At 34.0% G+C, this 19,351-nt stretch overlaps 4 protein-coding genes across 5 annotated transcripts; 3 read left to right on the top strand and 1 right to left on the bottom strand.

The window, feature by feature from the left end:
* Window positions 1-44: 44 nt before the first annotated feature.
* On the bottom strand, window positions 45-1,243 carry LOC111805751 (acid phosphatase 1-like). Of its 2 annotated transcripts, none has more exons than XM_023690970.2 (3): window positions 832-1,243; window positions 492-716; window positions 45-284 (listed from the first exon to the last, which is right to left on the bottom strand). In XM_023690970.2, the coding sequence occupies exons 1-3, from the start codon at window positions 1,203-1,205 to the stop codon at window positions 107-109; spliced, it is 777 nt and encodes a 258-aa protein (XP_023546738.2). In that variant the 5' UTR covers window positions 1,206-1,243; the 3' UTR covers window positions 45-106. The 2 variants fall into 2 exon arrangements, with proteins under 2 accessions (XP_023546738.2, XP_023546739.2); XM_023690971.2 differs by having other exon boundaries at window positions 492-701; window positions 832-1,242.
* A 1,683-nt stretch (window positions 1,244-2,926) lies between these two features.
* Window positions 2,927-4,950, top strand: LOC111806129 (profilin-4). Its single transcript, XM_023691488.2, has 3 exons — window positions 2,927-3,163; window positions 3,734-3,871; window positions 4,602-4,950. Exons 1-3 carry the CDS (start codon window positions 3,035-3,037, stop codon window positions 4,734-4,736), a joined length of 402 nt encoding a protein of 133 aa, XP_023547256.2. The 5' UTR covers window positions 2,927-3,034; the 3' UTR covers window positions 4,737-4,950.
* Window positions 4,951-5,889: 939 nt separating this feature from the next.
* LOC111805645 (profilin-1) lies at window positions 5,890-7,699 on the top strand. The gene is made up of 4 exons (XM_023690792.2): window positions 5,890-6,184; window positions 6,786-6,923; window positions 7,233-7,373; window positions 7,477-7,699. Exons 1-3 carry the CDS (start codon window positions 6,062-6,064, stop codon window positions 7,365-7,367), a joined length of 396 nt encoding a protein of 131 aa, XP_023546560.1. The 5' UTR covers window positions 5,890-6,061; the 3' UTR covers window positions 7,368-7,373; window positions 7,477-7,699.
* A 2,055-nt stretch (window positions 7,700-9,754) lies between these two features.
* LOC111805644 (mitogen-activated protein kinase kinase 6) lies at window positions 9,755-13,179 on the top strand. Its single transcript, XM_023690790.2, has 8 exons — window positions 9,755-10,000; window positions 10,415-10,499; window positions 10,713-10,847; window positions 11,659-11,883; window positions 11,970-12,152; window positions 12,233-12,456; window positions 12,551-12,596; window positions 12,682-13,179. The coding sequence occupies exons 1-8, from the start codon at window positions 9,927-9,929 to the stop codon at window positions 12,772-12,774; spliced, it is 1,065 nt and encodes a 354-aa protein (XP_023546558.2). The 5' UTR covers window positions 9,755-9,926; the 3' UTR covers window positions 12,775-13,179.
* The last annotated feature ends 6,172 nt before the right edge of the window (window positions 13,180-19,351 follow it).

Raw genomic sequence — 19,351 nt, 5'->3', positions numbered from 1 at the left:
AATTTTAAATTTTGAATCATGGAACCGTAGTGGAGGGCTGTGCATCTTTCAACTGTCATATTTATTGATATCGATAGAGAATAGGCAAGCTATTATTGCCCAGAACCTAAGAAACGTAGTACATTGGATTTGGAAGCTTGAACGAGCGTTTTGCTAAGGCAAACCCCATCAAATCACTCCACTGATCTCCAGAGCTACCTTGGATTCTGTAACCTTGTTTCACTAATTCATCCCGCTTCTCTGATTTGTATACTGTAGCTTTCTTTCCTTCGTCTTGATGTCCCCTAATTTCGTGATAGAAGGAAGGAAATGCAAATTTAATTAAATGATTCCTTAAAAAATAATAATAACCCCAAATAAACTTTATGTTAAAAATATGTTTTTTTTCGAATTTGGCTCGAGTTTGGACTCTACTTCTTGTAACACGTTTTTTTTAGTTCAACAATATACGGAGTGAGAGACTCAAGACTCGAAAAGCTTGGAAATCATACCTGAGGATGAGCTTCTCCCATCCAGAATAGCCTGTATCAATGAGATTTTGTTCCGTGACAGCTCTTTGAAATTCAGCTCGTCCCGTTAAAATAAAAATCTTGAATCCAAGCTTTTTGACCCTTTTATAAAGTGTCAAACTGGCTGGTAATGCAGGTGCCAAGCCCTTATACACCCACTCGTTGAATGAAGTTTCGTTGTATGGCTCCGACCTATTCCAATTAAAACTAATTGTAGCGATATTTAAAGTTTAAAATATTATTAAAAAAAATTAAAAGTTGAGAATATTTTAAAATAAATTAGAAAGTTTATAATTATTTTTATTATTTAATTAGAATTTACCCGAATCCATTATCTTTATAATAGGGCAAATTTGAAAGCAATGTCTCATCGACATCGAAAACCCAAGCGTCCATTCCGTCGCCGTCGGCAACGTTCACCGACAAAGCGAAGTTCTCCGAGTAAGACGCCACTGAGATGGAGTCGGAGAGATAGCGGCCGGTGTTGAAGTAGTCCTGAACAAACCTAACGCACGGTCGGGGAATAGCACTCCATGATCCGGCGGCGTTGACTTCGACGGAGAACTTCCAACTCTCGCATTCCGGGTCACTGTCGAGCCTGACCAAGTGTTCCCTCGGATACATTCTGATGACTTCGGCTGAGGAGACGGCGGCGGCGAGAAGAAGAAGAGAGAGAATTGAAGTCGGGGAAGCCATGGCCGGAAAGTTGAGGACGGTGTTGCAGGAAGTGGGTGGATTTATAATGGAGATCAGACGATGGCAATTGTCTACCTACCTCACATTCATTGTTATCATATCTTATCTTTTTCTTTTAAAAAAATAAAAAATAAAAATAATTTTTAGCTCCAAAAATCCTTTGTTGAACATTCATCATTTAAGATGATTGCTACTATAAATCTTCCCTGTTTTGGACAATACATACATACGTATATATATATATATCATTTATCACGTGACAATAATTTTGGGTAGATTTTTCTAGAATTTAAATATATTAGGTAATTGAATTTTTTAATTAAAAAAGTATTTTTTAAATAAATTCTTGAATTAAATAACAATAGTAGGTGGCCACGTATGCCTTAATAATCTATTTAAAAAAAAAAAAGGTTTAAATTCATAAATTTTGAAATTTGCCTGTTTCCCACTTCTAAAATTATAAATTTTAAATTATATTTAATAAATTAGAGACTAAATTTATAATTTAATATTATAATTTTAATATTATTGTTTTGATTTTTTTAATTAAAAAAAAAAAAGTAATTATTTATTATATCTTCCCTACCAAGCGATCAAACTCGTGGGTCACGGAGTACGTCACTTGACTGAATTATTGAGCCACGTGGTGAAATTAATTATTTAACTATTTTTTTTACCCTTTACTTCTTATCCACTCTTTCGTGGGCCCTATCCAATTTTTTTTTCTACCACGTAGGACCCTTCTTTAATTAATCACATTTTGTTAATGAACTAATTATTACCTTTTTTACTGATTACGTAATTCTTAATATTTGAATACTCAATTAACTAAACAGATATTTATTTAAAGTTTTTATTGATAATATTTTACTTTAGAGTTTAATAAAAGGATATTAAATGTAACGACCTAGTCCTCTTTGGACTTTTTCTTTCGGGCTTCACCTCAAGGCTTTGGTTTGTTCTCCTCCCTAACAATGTGGGAGGTCACAATACACCCCTTTGGGGCCAGCGTTCTTGTTGGCACTATTTCCTTCCTCCAATCGATGTGGGACCGCCTCTAAATCCACCCCCTTTTGAGGCCCAGCGTCCTTACTGACACACCACCTCGTGTCTACCCCCTTCGGGGAACAGCGAGAAGGCTGACACATTCAATGTCTGATTCTATATCATTTTGTAATGACCCAGATCCACCGCTAGCAGGCTCTGATACCATTTTGCAACGACCCAGATCCACTGCTAGTAGGCTCTGATACTATTTTGTAACGACCTAGATCCACCACTAACAGATATTGTCCTCTTTGGGCTTTTCCTTTCGGGTTTTCCCTTAAGGCTTTAAAACGCGTCTGCTAGGGGAAGGTTTCCACACCCTTATAAACCGTTAAAGACGAGCCTGTCTGGTTGGGCCCAAAAGCTACAAAAAGACTGAAGGTGGACTCAAAGACGTAAATGGGCTGGCAGAGTAAGATGAGGCCCATGGTTTATAGCCCACGGCCCATAATGTTATTTCTTTTCATTTGAATTTAAAATTAAAAAGGAAAAAAGAAAAAGGAACTACTCTCCTATTTGGAAGGGCCTAAAACCGGGTCTGTTGGAGTTATGAGGTTCATCGGTCCTTTTGAATAGGAACTAAATAATTATGAGATTAAAAAAATAAAAAATAAAATTAATTAATTAATTCCCGCCTTTCTCTCCAGCCCTATTTATTTCCATTTTAGTCGAAGACAAGGCGAAAGAACGAACCGAGCCTCATTCTTTACCGGAAGAACTTGAAGAGAGCTCAGCAATCTGCGAAGAACAAACGTGATCACCGATCCAATTTCCATATCAAAATGTCGTGGCAAACATATGTCGATGACCATTTGATGTGCGACATTGATGGCCAAGGCCAGCACCTCACCGCCGCTGCCATTATTGGCCACGATGGCAGCGTCTGGGCTCAGAGCACCTCATTTCCTCAGGTTTGGATCTAATTTTTCAACTCGCGGATTGGATACTTTAGCATCAGTGCAGTTTAGGGCGTTAATTCGGCATTTCGCATGTGGATTACACGCATTTGTTTCTTTTTCATATGTATCGTGATATTTGATCGTATTGAGGAAAGATAGGTCTAGCCATTGGTTATGTGTATATGCTGATTTGGTCGTATTGTCCGTTTATTCGACTGGTTGTCTATTGATTGATTTTTGGATGTTTCGTGGTAATGCTCTGGTTGTTGCTCGATAGAGCTAGAGCCTAAATTTTGATGGAGAGATAACTTTTGCTATTCAAGTCTTGTTCTCTCTCTGGTAATGGAAATTGTGTCACTAATAGTGTGGATAAATGGTTTTGAATCGTTTTCATAATTGTTTTTATCAATGTGTATTCCAATTTAAATCATTAAATGTTGATTCCAAGAGGATTCTGATTGATTCCTCTAGTCGTTGGGTTCATTTATGCGATGGATTAATGGTTCTGATTCACGTGTAATAACTAAACGTTGATTCCAAGAGGATTCTAGTTGAGTTTCTCATCACGATTCTTAATTGTAGTGCAAGCCTGAGGAGATCACTGGTATCATGAAGGATTTTGATGAACCTGGTTATCTTGCACCTACTGGATTACACCTTGCAGGTACAAAGTACATGGTAATCCAAGGTGAGCCTGGAGCAGTCATCCGTGGAAAGAAGGTAATACTTACATTACATAACTCAATAACATAATAAGATCTTTTGAAATGTTCAGAAGTGACTGCTAAAACTTAATCAATTGATCTTCTTCTAAAGAAATATCCTTTGATCTTGGAAATTTATTGCTGCATCTTATTTTCCTGAGGCCATAGGTTCAAATTCTCATTATGATATCAAATGGTACGAGTTTAGCATAGTTTTTGGTTTGTACACATCACATATTAAATGATATCTATTATGATTCTATCTTGAGAATGATAGCTATGTTGTGATAAGCATGGTGGAGTATATCAATCTATGGATTAACGTCCGTTAAATTTCTTTTGTGTTGGATTGTTGTGACGGGTCTGGAGGAATTACCATAAAGAAATCTCAACTGTTTTTTGGATTATTGATTATTCCTCTGTTTCATTTGTCCATAAGGTTCTATTTTGAAATGGTCAGAAGTGACTGCTAAAACTTGATCAATCGATCTTCTTCTAAAGAAATATCATTTGATCTTGGAAATTTATAGCTGCCAACTATTTTCTTGAGGCTGGAGGTTCAAATTCTCATTATGATTTCACATTTATATCAAATGTTATGAGTTATAGCATAGTTTTTGGCTTGAACACATTACATATTAAATGATTTCTATTATGATTGTATCGTGAGAGTGATAGCTATATTGTGATAAACATGGTGGAGTATATCAATCTATGTGTAACATGGTGTTGGATTCTTGTGACAGGGGTCTGGAGGAATTACCATAAAGAAGACTGGGCAAGCTCTAGTTTTTGGCATTTATGAAGAACCTGTTACTCCAGGACAGTGCAACATGGTCGTTGAGAGGCTTGGCGATTACCTCGTCGATCAGGGTCTGTAGGCTTTCTAAGTATAGAAATTTTGGCCTACAATTATTCTTTTTCCTTGTTCCTTTTTGTGTTTGTTTGGTTCCAAGTTTGCATATGCTTCATTCTTGAGCCTCAGAATTGGCAGAGAAGTTAATGCAGACAATAACCTCCTCAAAGATATTATTAACAGTTGTTTGGAGCTTCGCTTTTGATTAATTTTTATAAAATATCTTAATATTTTTTTGGGTATTCAATCTTCTTTTCTCAATCATTTCTCTAATTTATTCCTTTAATTAATATCCTAATCTTTAGAGATTGTTTACATTCAAGTAAATTGCATACAGGTGATATGGTCTATGCTCTTGATTTGACAGGTCAGAAAATGAAATGCTTTGATTATTATTATTATTATTTTTAATTATCTTGACTCATGAGATAAAGATTAAATCTCTATCTTACAACAGTGCCCTTATAAAATATTTTAGATTATTGAAGGATTTTGGGCATGGAAATGACCAAATTGTATTAGGTATTAGGTATGAATCTATTAAAATTTAGGGTTAAATTTGTAATTTAACTTACCTAAGATATTATTGGTTAGTCCCTCAACAAATTCTTATTTATGAAAAGAAGCCCTCATAGTAGAGATTCCTTGCTTTTGAAAAAGGTTTCTTTTGAATGGTCTGTTGCTTTAATTTAAGAGGTGTCTTTTTTTTTTTCTTTTTTTTTTCTTTTTTATTTGGACCAAATAATTTCTGGAAAGTAGCATCACAATCTAAATAAGAATATCCTTGCAAAATTTAAAATTTCCTTTATAGAAAATGATGGGTTGCAAATTACAGCCCATTAATTTTATATTCAAATCCCATTAAATTTTGATATTAATTACTTTTCATTTATTTAATTTATATTTAACATAATATTAGAATCATATATTCGGATACGACATGCGAAATTGAGCTGGCTTGAATATTATCAATTATTTTAAAATTAAGAAAAGAATTTTAGAGAGAGAGAGAGAGAGAGAGAGAAGAGGAACAAGCATCATGGGCCTTGAAGGCCCACAAAATACAATTTGGAAGAAAAAGAAAAAGAAAAAAGAGGGGTATTTAGGTAATTTTGGAATGGGAGATCGCAATTATTTTGGGAAAAATAATTATAACTGCGTGACATCAACGCTATCTCGGGCGAAACCGCGCTGTAAGAAGAGCAGAGAGGATTATTTGGTGGAGCTCATTTCGTCAGTGGACATAAATTGAATCTTCTCTCGATCGATTTAGCGCAGAAAAGAGTGAAGGAGAAAAAACCCTAAACTGATTGAACCAGAAGCAGGAGGAGGAAGAACAAGCGGGGAAAGATGTCGTGGCAAGTTTACGTCGACGATCATTTGATGTGCGATATTGAGGGCAATCACCTCTCATCTGCAGCCATTATCGGCCATGACGGAAGCGTTTGGGCCCAAAGCGAAACTTTCCCCAAGGTTTACTCTCTCTCTCTCTCTCTCTCTCTCTCTCTAATCTTTTACAGGAAATATGAAATCCGAGTATTGATTTGATTGACTGCTTGTTATCGATGGCTGGATCTGTCTGGATTTTTAATCCAAGATCTCGTGGTTCAGAGCATGATGAATATGATGGATTTTTTTTTAATCGTGGCTGATTTGATCTGATTGTTGTATGTCGATGCATGGCTTCGGGAGTCTCAAGGCTTAAATCGGTTGTTCGATGTAATTCTATGCAGTTTCGTTAGATGTGATTGAAATTAGAATCTGTTGTTGTTTCCATTTTGTTTAGATGTAGCGATTGTACGAGGCAGTAAAGATCTGGAGTTTTCTATTACCGTCGTCTAGGCTTCTAGATTTACTTCGGAGCATTTCGATTTTATTCTCAATTATTTTTGTATTAGTTACGAAATGGTCAAGATGCTGTGCTGATTTCTCTTTAGACCGTCTTGATGACCGATTTCATATTGTGTATTTGATGGAATTCTTAGAAGAAGTCAAGGATGTTTGTTCATTTAACTTTCCTGGTTTCCTGTCCACTTTATGAGGTCCTCAATGTTCTTACTTTTGTGGTTTGCAGTTCAAGCCTGAAGAAATTGCTGCCATCATGAATGACTTCAATGAGCCCGGGACGCTTGCTCCAACTGGTTTGTATCTTGGTGGCTCAAAGTATATGGTAATCCAAGGGGAGCCTGGAGCTGTTATTCGTGGGAAGAAGGTAATAAAAAATTTAATGAAAATGTTCTAAAATGAATTCTGAGTTCTGACTTTGAGAGATGATGGGCATGCAAGCAATTTATTCTGAAAGTGTTCTAAAATTAACTTTATAAGTTGCAATGAATATGAGAACCTTCATCCTAGATTAGTTTTCCAATTGGTCAGTGTTATAAGTTTCTAAATTCATTATGTATTGGATTCTGCAGCAAAATTTGCTATCATGTTTACACTGCTTGGTGGATATACCTACCTTTGATCTGGCAATTAGACTCTCCTTTCCATTTTAAACCAATATATCTCTTGATTTTAGGGCCCAGGTGGGGTTACTGTGAAGAAGACTGGTCTGGCTCTAGTCATTGGCATCTATGATGAACCAATGACTCCTGGTCAGTGCAATATGATCGTTGAAAGGCTTGGGGATTATCTCGTCGACCAGGGTCTTTAAATATCGGTATGCTTGCTTGCTACCTTTGTACGCGATCGATCCTATTTCTTTTCAGCATCCATATTTATCTTATTGCTGATACAATCTTTTGGATTGTTAATTGCTGCAGGGGAACCGCCTATTGTGTACAAGTCTATGGACTCTTGAATGAGTGGAAATGGGTTTGATTGATGCTTGAGGAGTGATGCTTATGTTTCTCGTTTTTAGTGTTGTCTCTTTCACTTTTTTGTTTGAAATATTGTGGTGGTTTTCAAGTGAGGTCCATTGTAGTAGCATCAAATATGGATATGGTAAACCATTCAGCATAAATTTATAAATACTCTTTTATTTTATCTGTTGTTGATTTTTGCAGCATAAATTTATAACACGAGGAGATATAATTTCTCTCAAACCCAAATGTGGGCTGGTGGGACATTTCATTCAATCTCGCTCCAGATAAATTTCTTTCCTTTTCTTCCCGATTACTATTGCAGTTCTTGGTTTGGTTGCTTTTCAGTCTCTGGCAGATTATGCTAAAGAGTTGGTATGATGTTTCATTAATGGTTTGGGATAATTGCTGGCTCTGGCAGATTAGCTAAAGAATTGGTATGTTGTTTCATTAATGGTTTGGGATAAAGTCTCTGGCAGATTATGCTAAAGAGTTGGTATGATGTTTCATTAATGGTTTGGGATAATTGCTGGCTCTGGCAGATTAGCTAAAGAATTGGTATGTTGTTTCATTAATGGTTTGGGATAATTGCTGGCTTGCTGCCAGCCATGGTGACTCCACTCCATTAATCTTACCTACGGCATGTCAGTAGAGGGTAGGGTGGTTAGCAAACTATACCAGATGGTTGAGAATAGCAAATATTTCCATAGATTTACTCAATATTCACTACCACAAACCCACCACAGCCACAGGTAGGTGGTAGGTAGCTACCAACCAAGAACTGTGGAGGTTTTAATTGTTCACATCAACCAGGCAGGTGGTGCTTTTGTGGATGCATTCTTAGGTCCAAAAGTGGTGCCCAAGAATGAATGATTTTTCTTTGTTCAATGAAGGACTTTTAGGAAGGGGGATTTTATAGTTAGAGCATGCAAGGATGATTTTGAATAGGAATAAGAATCTCTGAAGCAATATTTTGTGGTGAGGTTGGTGTTGCATTACTTCACATTGCTTGGAGATGATCATTTGTTATAAGGTCCAAATAGATCGTTATGGCGGGGATCATGGAGCCCGTGGATATCGAGGTTTCGTACTTTCTCAAACTATATTTGAAACAGTGTTCAAATTCCTTATGATATGCAATTGAGTACAAGACGGTTAATTACTAGCGGCAAAAGCATATTTCGCAACTGGAGTCCTTGCTCTTCTCTTATAAGCAAGTAGCTTTGATTTGGAAGGAAGCTGAACAAAAGACGTATGACTTTCAGTGAAGGGCACTAGTAAGTAATAATAAGTAGAGTGGAACACCGTTGGTTGAACAAAAGACGTATGACTGGGAAAAGGGCCCTAGCGTCATTCTCAAGCCACCTGCAACGGCCTTAGTCAATCGAGTAGTAAGTTTTTGCGAATGGGAAAAGGGGCGGTTTGAATCTGGGGGCTGTTCTTATTTTACTCGAAGGGTTTGAATTAGCCCTCCGATCGTATTAAACGCCTTACAATTTGAAGTTCAAGGCTTAAAGGAAGAAATGTTCTAGGCAATTTGAAGTTTAAGGCTTAAAAGGAAGGTCTTTTTTTTTTTTTTTTTTCTCTTTTCCTCCTTTTCCTATTAATAGAAGCACCCTCGTCTAGAGCTACTAAGCTAAAATTAATTTGAGAATGTTTTATTTTTTACCTTAATAAGAGTAGTTTAAATGAAATTTAAATAATGATTTTTCGAAATGTAATGCAATGAATCAATTTACAAACAAATTAAGATTAGAAGATTATCATAAAAGGAAAACAACTATTCTTTGTTTAACATCAAACTATTTACAAGGAAGCTAAGATGTAAATTACAACATACTATTTATTTTATTGGTTTTAGAATTTGAAATATTATTAAACTTACTAAAATAATACAAAGAAATTTATAATCAAATTCTATCTGCCCATGACATTACCTGCCAAATTTAACACCTATTTTTTATTTTTGCTAAATAGAAAACCTTTTAAATACCAACAAATATTTAAAATTTTAATTGAGGGATATATTTGAAATTAACAACTAATATCTAATTCAGATTATTAATCGATTCAAAGTTTTGTTTTATTAAAAGCATCGAAACCTTTCTCTATTGGAAGTCGGTTCGATTGAAAACCCCTAGACAGAACGGTTCGGTTCAGATGGTTTGACAGAAAAGCAAATCGAACCGATTTATATCTCGTAACGTCTATATATTTACGCGCTCCTCCTTGTTTTGAATGTATTTTATTCCTTCTCATTTCGATGAAGCAGATCGTCGTTTTCCTTACAGTCACAGAGAAAAGGGGGGAAAAACCTCAATCACAGTTCTCCGCTCACTGTCTTCTTCCAATCTCCTCTCTTGCTCTTATTGATGCCCTAGGAATTTGATAAAGAAAATATTCGGTGAACGATGAAGATCAAGACGCCATTGAAGCAGCTCAAGCTCTCTGTGCCTGTTCAAGAAACTACCATCCGTTCTTTCCTGTATGTTCAACTTATTTTGCTATTGCTTTCGATTTAATGTTGATCACTTTTTCTTTTTCAGTGTTTGTTTCGTTTTCATTTCCTAATAGCTACTCTCGATATGATTCTGTGTAAATATATGTTATCCTGTGTTTTTCAATGGAGGATCGACTGAATTGTATTCTTAGTTTCTTGGAAATGAATGATACGGAGTAGAAAATGTTATTTGGAAGTTTGGTGAACTTATCTCTTGTTCACTGAATAAATTCAAATGACTGGTTTCATTGATGTACTTTCCATTTCAAGTATTTCAAGTTTCAGGAAGGACGTAGAGCATGATCTGTTCGATTTATTATTATTTTTCCCTATTTTCGTGTAACCTTCTAGTGTTAAAAAAAATCCAATGCTCGTGTTTCTGGTTTTGTTAAACTTCAGGACTGCGAGTGGAACATTTCACGACGGCAATCTGCTACTGAACCAGAAAGGATTGCGGCTTATATCTGAAGAGAAAGAAGCAGAGGTAAGTTTGTTTTACTTCAAACATCCTAATTTGAAATGTTTAACTTAACGTATATCAAGTTGCTATCTGAATCCGTAAAAACTGGCATAACCTAGCTATCTTTGTGGTTTATATTCAATTTAGATGCATGATTCACCGTAAGAACTGGCCTAACCTAGCGATCTTGATGTATGTGCAGCCATTACACTTCTATTTCATATTTTGTTTGAACAGATTTCAGATTATAAGGAACTTGATGTCGATTTCTCATTGGAAGATCTTGAGACTGTGAATGTTATAGGGAAAGGAAGTGGTGGTGTAGTGCAACTTGTTCGACACAAATGGGTTGGAAAACTTTTCGCCTTAAAGGTTGTTATATTGGTGGAACAACTCTACACTCTTGCATCCGTCTTTGATCATTGTACCTTTGCTTTAAGTTATTCATACATTTTGTTCTTTCATGTTATCATGGCTTTCTATAAGTTGAAGAAGCTGCTGCTGCAACAATCTAACAGTTTCTAATCTTTACATCTTGTTCTTTCATTTTATTATGGCTTTCTATTTTCTAAGCTAGTAAATTGCTATTGCATTCATTTTTCTGCGAGAATGAATTCAAAGTCCCTTGAGGTTTGTCTTGGTTTACAAGTTAATTTTTTGAAGTCGAGAGTTCTACCTAAAATTTAGGACAACGAGCTAGTTTTATCTCTTTAATCTATGAAAAAGAAAACAGAATTTTGGTAACGACGAGGTTAAAGCAAGATCTGCCAATGGCTCAGTGGTGACTGGTGAGAGTAATTTGTATAACTATTCATTGTTATGATTATTTCTTCATGTTGATTCATGATTTTATTTGTTTAATGTCTTCTTTAAGCTACAAATAAACTACCGCTGTCAAAATAGTGGCACAATTCACATGCCATGGTAACTTTTCGGTTTTGGTTATCTTAGATCTATATATATATATATATATATATATATATATGTTTTTTTTATCCAAACTCCCAAGACGTAAGAATTTCATTTTGCTTAGGTCTTACTATGCTTAGATACTGTTACTAACGTTTAGTCCTCATCAAAATCTGCTATTATTTGTGCTATTTTGGCTTTTGCATACACTCAAATGATCTCGAGTACAAATTCTGTAACTCTGCTGAAAAATATTTCATGCCATATACTTCAGGTGATCCAGATGAACATACAAGAGGATATCCGTAAACAGATCGTGCAGGAACTGAAAATAAATCAAGCAGCACAATGTCCACATATAGTGGTTTGTTACCATTCTTTCTACCATAATGGTGCAATTTCTCTGGTGCTAGAATACATGGATCGTGGTTCTTTAGCCGACATAATCAGACAAGTCCAAACAATTCTGGAACCATATCTTGCAGTTGTCTGTAAACAGGTTCTCAGGATTTTGCTATTAAAATCAAAAGCTGAATGAAAAGGTCAAATTTGTACTCATAGTCACCCACTCCTATTATATTACAGGTTCTACAAGGTCTTGTTTATTTGCATCATGAGAGACATGTTATACACAGAGACATCAAGCCATCCAATCTACTTGTTAACCATAAAGGGGAGGTCAAAATCACTGATTTTGGAGTAAGTGCAATGCTAGCTAGTTCTATGGGTCAGAGAGATACATTTGTGGGAACTTACAATTACATGTCGGTACGTATAATTCATTGAATGGATGGTTTTTTTATGCACCGTGTTTCGTTTATGACATTGGTTTTTACTTTCCCTTTCAGCCTGAGCGAATTAGCGGCGGAACATATGACTACAGCAGTGATATATGGAGCTTGGGCATGGTTGTACTTGAATGTGCCATTGGAAGGTTTCCTTATTTGCAGTCTGAAGAGCAGCAAAGTTGGCCAAGCTTTTATGAACTGCTTGAGGCAATTGTAGCAAAGCCGCCGCCTTCTGCTCCACCGGATCAATTCTCCCCTGAGTTCTGTTCCTTCGTATCCGCTTGGTAAGCCGCCGCCGCCGCCTTATGCTCATGTTCATTAAAATTTAATCCTGGTCCAATTCTAGTTTTGACATTTCATTTTCATTACAATTGGCAGCATTAAAAAGGACCCTAAAGAAAGATCAGCATCATTAGATCTTCTGGTTTGTAACCTTTGTTCAACCATTTCTTGAATAATTTATTACTGGCAATCACAGTACCCTTAAATAATTCTCTCTGTGCTTCTAGAATCATCCTTTCATCAAGAAATTCGAAGATAAAGACATCGATCTCGGGATTCTCGTAGGCAGCTTGGATCCTCCTGTAAGTTTTCCCAGATAATAATCATAATGTTTACTGTAATAGTTTAGAAAAATTTACAATCCGTTTACTTTGTGCAATACGGACAATATGGACTGGTAAAAGAATACATCTCCATTGGTATACTATTGCCACGAGAGCTTATACTCAAAGTGGACAATATCATATCATTGTGGAGAGTCATGATTCCTAACATAATATTAGAGTCATGCCCTAAACTTAGTCATGTCAATAGAATCCTCAAATATCGAACAAAGAATTGTGAGTCTCGAAGGTGTAGTAAAAAATGACTAAAGTGTTGAACAAATGATGTACTTTGTTCGAGGGCTCCAAAGAAAGGAGTTGAGCCTCGAGAGCTCTAGAGGAGGCTTATAGTGTATTTTGTTCGAAGGGAGGATTGTTGATTATTGTTTATAAGTAAAAGAATATATCTCTATTGGTACGAAGCCTTTTGGGAAACTCGAAGTAAAGTCATGAGAACTTATGCTCAAAGTGGACAATATCGTACCATTGTAGAGACTCGTGATTCCTAATAGAAACATATGTTTATAAGATTTCATGACTAATTATGTGTTGTCGTTGGGGTGCAAGGGAAAATTAAAAAAACAAACAGACTGAAATACGGTGAAACAACTCAATTTCTCAAACCGTATTGGCCCAAACTATTTCGGCCCAAATGAATCTTCTAGCCAGTAATGGGCTTTAGGCCTGGCAAAGTTTACTTTATATCGGCCCATAAACCTTTGGGCCCATTGCTTAATTAGTATGGGCCCATGTCAAAGTTACAAATATATAGATCTCCACGGACCCATTTCTTTATATCATCTCTCTTTCTTTTCTCTTTTTTTTCCCTAAAAAAATTAATCTTTTTCAAACAAACCAATTTTCATTTTTCAACCAATATTTTATGAGAAAAAATATAATATAACTAGTGGGTTGTGATGGAGACGAGAACAGAGAATATAATCTACTCTCCAACCGCATTTAGCTCACGTAGAGAAATGTCTCTTTGCTCCCCTTCTATTTTTGACCTCGTTCAGGATGAGTGTCTGACTCATATCTCGAAAGTTAAATTGATATCTTAATATGGAGATGGTTATTAAGTTAACCTAATTTGAGAAAGTATGAATAGTGGGGATTAATTTTTAAAATAAAATAGAATAGAATAATAAAATTTGTTTAGTCCAACAAAATATTGAAACATCATGAGAATCCAAACAAAACAAAATCCTAGAGATTTGTGTGGCCAACTCCACATGGGATTTGCCTCATTTCAAAATACAACATTTTCAAATCCATATACCCATTAAAATATATTCAATTAGTATCACTTTTCAGGATTTTAGCAATCATTATATTTCAAATTGACCCACCACTTCGTTCCCATATGCCTTTTTTTCTTTTTCTTTTTTTTTTCCTTTCAAAAAATAAAAATTAGGTTTGGGTGTGTGGGAAACATAATCTCTATGCAATAACTTCATATTATATTCTCGAAGAGTCAGCGTTTGTAGAAAGAGGCAAGGCGAGATGAAAATGATGACTCCAATACCGATCAGGTTACAATATCTGGTCTGTCATTTCCATGGTTGACTATAGATTACTAACAATTCTTATTTGATGTAGACAAGTTACAGTCTACAATCGAACTGAGAACGGATTTTTGGAGAATAAGGTATCAATTTGAGCATCGTTCTGTAGATAAGATATCAAACCAAACATAGCTTAGTGGATAAGATATCAGTTCATGCATAATTCAACAAGCATAGCTAGTAGATAAGATATCAATTCAAACATAGCTCAAGATATCAACTGTTATTCTAAAAGTTAATAATTTGATACCGGTTGACCTAAAAAGAAAGAATAAAAAAAAAAAAAAAAACTAACAATTTAATTAAGTGAAGCTTACATTACATTTCACTATCGAAACATTGTGAGGTGGTCAATGGAGATTTCATCATTTTCTCTTTGAAATTAGGTTAACCAAAAGAGAGTAACAAAGACCTTTCAAACAATTTGACTCCACGTCAATAAATAGAACAATCCATTTACTTTTTTTTTTTTTTTTTTATGTGGTTTATTTATAATGCATTAAAAAAATTATTTAATTATTTTTTATACCATGGATGTATATATTTATTAAAAGTAATAAGTGGATTTAATTTATAAGAAAAAAAGTACAAAAATATTCGAAATTGATTTTTATTTTTAGAATTTAATTAAGAAAAATTTTAATAAATAAAAAATTAAATAGTTATCGATTTTTCTCATTTTAAAAGTTGTGGTACGAGCTATTAGGTCAAACAATCATGTAATTCTTTGTTTTTGACTAATTTCTCAAGTTTTTCCAACCAGACGGAACGATGCACGCAAATTAGGGTTTAAGTTCAGTGTTTGCAAGGGAATTTCCCCTCCAAACATTGTGGGTGTACGAAAAGTTGACCTAAAATCATATGAATCCATCGGTAATCATTCAATTAAATTAGGTTGTAGAAATCATATTACCCTCACTCTCGTAATGTCAACTTAAGATAATGTTTTATATCTTGTCTAGTGGTGATAATGGGTGTTTTTTTTTTTTTTTTTGCCTTTTTGACTTTTTTTTTTTTTTCCTCCTCCAATTTTACCTCTTTTTTGAGCATTTGACCCATTTTTTAATTAAGAAAAAGGTACAAAAACACCAATTTAATATTTATAATCATTAGATTTTTTTTTCTTTTTTTTAAAATACTTTATTTAATTGATTAGGGTTAATGTTAATGGGCATGTAAATAAACCACCAATGATTATGGTCAACAAGGGTTTGAGAAACTATTTCATCAAATAGCTAATGTGGGGTTTTTTGTGTGCAATCTTCTATTTTTATTGGAAAATCTATTTTCCATTACCTTCCTAAAACTTTTTCTATTTTTTAAATTTTTTTGAGAGTCGAGATCGAACCGTTAATTTTTTAAATGGAAATCGACAACAATGATGGTAAAAAAATTAGCGGTATTCGTAGGTTGGGTTGGGTCGAGCCGAGTCAGACTTCTTTTTTTGACAAAAATAAACCCTAAAATAGTTCGAATTATTCGAGTCATTTATTTAAATTTTTATTTATTTATTCTCGAACTTTATTTTAAAATTAACCATCCATTTAGGTTAATTATTTAAAAAAGCCTGATTAGATTAATGGAGTTATTGGTTGGGCTATTAAATGAGTTAATTGTTGGTGTCAAAATAATTTAATCATCATTATTTGTATTACTTGTAAGTAAGAGTACCCATGTGGAGTGTTTTTAATTGCTTAATTATCATGCTTTTATTGGAAACTAAATTTTAAACGTTATCATTATATATCCATTAACCTCAAATAATGGGACACTAGATCTCATTTTATCTTTTCAAATTTATTATAACAGGACAGTGATATACCTTATCGTTCGTCGAATAGGACAAAGTTAACAAATTCTTGAATCGAGGCTTGGTTTTCTATATAAAAACCGTCTTTCACTCTATATTATTGAATATCGAGTTGTTTCGATCGAACTAATCTGGTATGGAGTGCATAGAGTCGTTTTCTTACCTTAAGAAGATGAAGGAGACCTATGATGAAAAGGAAAGTGAGAGTTTTGAATTTCGGAATCAGAGGGGTATAAATGTCTTTTTCACATTGAACAAGACATTTATTGTAATAGGACAGTGATATACCTTATCGTTCGTCTACTGTTCATCTCATTTTACGTTATGTAAAATAGGAGTTTCTTATCTACGGTTCATCTCATTTTACCTTTTCAAATTTATTGTAATAGGACAGTGATATACCTTATCGTTCGTCCAATGGGACAAAGTTAACAAATTCTTGAACCAAGACTTGGTTTTCTGTACAAAAAGGGTCTTTCGTTCTACATTATTGAATATCGAGTTGTTCAACCAGTTTTAGAACTTTCGATCGAGCTAATCTGGTATGGAGTGTATAGAGTCGCTTTCTTACCTTAAGAAGATGAAGGAGACCTACGATGAAAAGGAAAAGTGGGAGTTTTGAACTTCGATATCGGAGGGGTATAAATGTCTTTTTCCATTGAATCGTGTCGGAATAAATAGACCCATTTTTTGGAATTCTTCACACACTTCACAAAACACAACACAAAGAACAAAGTTTTAATTAGAGAATCCAACAAAAAAGGACCAAATTAAACTCAGAACTCAACTTCTTTTTTTCTTCTTTTTGGGACTAATGGCTCACAGCATCGTGTGCTTACATATCCATGTGCAGAGATCTGCCTCCCACGTGCCATATGCTTCTCTCTTTCAGTTTATTCCCAAACAAAGACACAAACCTTAAACAACAATAAACAAACTCCTAAAACATTCTCAAAAAACTAAATCATTGTATCTCCGCAAGGACGTTGTCATTGTTGCCTTTCAGGACCTCCGACAGCTCTTCTTGTATCGTGCTTGATTAGTTCGTTCTAGGAGTATTAAAAAAGCCTAATGACTCGAAAACCCTAACCAACCCAACCTAGCCTAATTCCATGCAATTTTGATAGGATTATGAACTCAGTCCGTAAAAAAAATTCAACCCAATCCAACATACGAACAACACTCCAAGTGAAGATTGTTAGTTCACTACCAATAAAGAATCTTCGGAAAAAAATCCCATTATACGTTCGAACGCTCGAGCACTATTTTATTATTATTATTATTATTATTTCGATGGGTGAGTTTTCTAGAAGTGAAGATGAGCTGTGTGAATAGCTGGCTTTGGCTTTGGCATTGGGTTGGGTGCGTGAAGGATCTGATGTATCACGTGCAAATGTATTGTTTTTAGGGTTTTGGGTTATCTAAAATAAGCAATCCCAGCCTGCATTCCGATTGGCTACTCTCATTCCCTTGTTTTGTTTTAAAGCATTTGAATTAGATTAGATTAGTGCATGTGTTAATGATGATTAACCAAAGTTTTATTTATTTGTTTATTTATTTATCCGAAACTACTTTCAGTATCAATAAAGATTAGGTCTAGACAATCTTTTCGACCCATTCGAAATCTCAGACGAATTAAATGGATGGTCTGAGTAATTTAAATAGAATTCACAGCCATACTCTTTATTTCTGGGTTGGGTTCGGTTAAGTTGTTCGATTATTATTTTTAATTATTTAAAAAATATACTTATCTATCTTATATGTTACATGAATTACTAAAATCTCGTTAAACTCAAATATTAAACATTTACACGTGGCAATACAGAAGTCAAATATTCTTAATTTTCATAATAATTTTAAAAGTACGGTTGAGTTGTAATACTCTTCTGCTTATTTCACCAACTAATTTTGACAAAAAGAAATCTATTTAAACTCGTTAATTTAATAATATAATGTCATTTTTTAATCATTTTTGTATCATACTATATTTTATAATTTATTATATATATATATATATATATATATATATATATATATATATACTTTTTAAAAAATTAAATGAAAAAAAAGGGTAAAATATGATACATTTTTTCACTAATTTTTTTTTTCTTTCTAATTTAAGAGTAAAAAATATTGATTTTTTTTTTCTCTTAAAGAAAAGGATAGAAACGTTTCCCACGTCCTGGGGTATTGCCACGTGTTCATATACATTTTTTTTCCCACCTGAATTAATGAGAATAGTAGTAATTAAAATCCTAATAACGTTTTTATATTTTATAAAAAAAATATTTAACTCAACTAATTAAAATATTATATATTTATTTTAAGAATTAGATAATCAAATTTTTATTTAAAAAATCAATTACTTATTTTCAAAATTAAAATACGTCGAGTAATTACCAAGTAACAATTTTTTTATATTTAATTTTTAATTAAAAAAAAAAAAACCCTAGACAGGAGTCGAACATAGAAGGCCCTGAATGAGTCATAAACAGCAGAGTTAGGCAGCTGGATCATGTGCCTCCATGATCACCACACATCCAACTAGCTAAGCCCATCATCACCATTAAAATATCCCACGTGGGCTCCACTTCCAATGTCATCTGTGGGACCCACCCACCTTCCACCCAATAAGAATCAAGCCCTCTTTGGTTTCTTAATTTTGCCATATTAAGCCCCTTTTCGACAGTGTCCTTTTGTAGTAAGCCCAAACATTCCTTTGTCCCAATCCTATATCTATATCTATATATATATATACACACACACTTTAATAATTAATATTATTGTAGTATAGTTTATACTCATATCCTAAAGTTTCAAAGTATGGAAATATATAACAATCATATCCATAAAATAATATTTATTATGGCAATACTTTAAATGTTCGATATTTTATTTGTATCCGTAGATAAAACATACCAGAAATAATAAACTTGTGAAATGAATATGTTTATCAGATTTGTTATGTTGTGACTCTGGTTTACCTTAATTGTTATTTAAACAATTTATCAGTAATAAAAACACATGTTCTTGTTTCAATATTTTAATAAAAGTTTCTCTAGCTCGAACTAGCCTAGTTTAAAAACAAAACCATGGCTCGATCTTTACCTCATTACAATAATTTGAAATGTACTTTCCGTAATAAAAGGAAACATAATTTCAAAAGTTTGAAGTAAAGTATAGGATTCCATTGAGTCTT

The sequence above is a fragment of the Cucurbita pepo genome, chromosome 11 (assembly GCF_057944985.1).
Source record: "Cucurbita pepo subsp. pepo isolate OVF chromosome 11, ASM5794498v1, whole genome shotgun sequence".
Classification (NCBI taxonomy): domain Eukaryota; kingdom Viridiplantae; phylum Streptophyta; class Magnoliopsida; order Cucurbitales; family Cucurbitaceae; genus Cucurbita; species Cucurbita pepo.
Note: the sequence above shows the minus strand (reverse complement) of the source record. Positions and strands in the feature narration are given on the sequence as shown.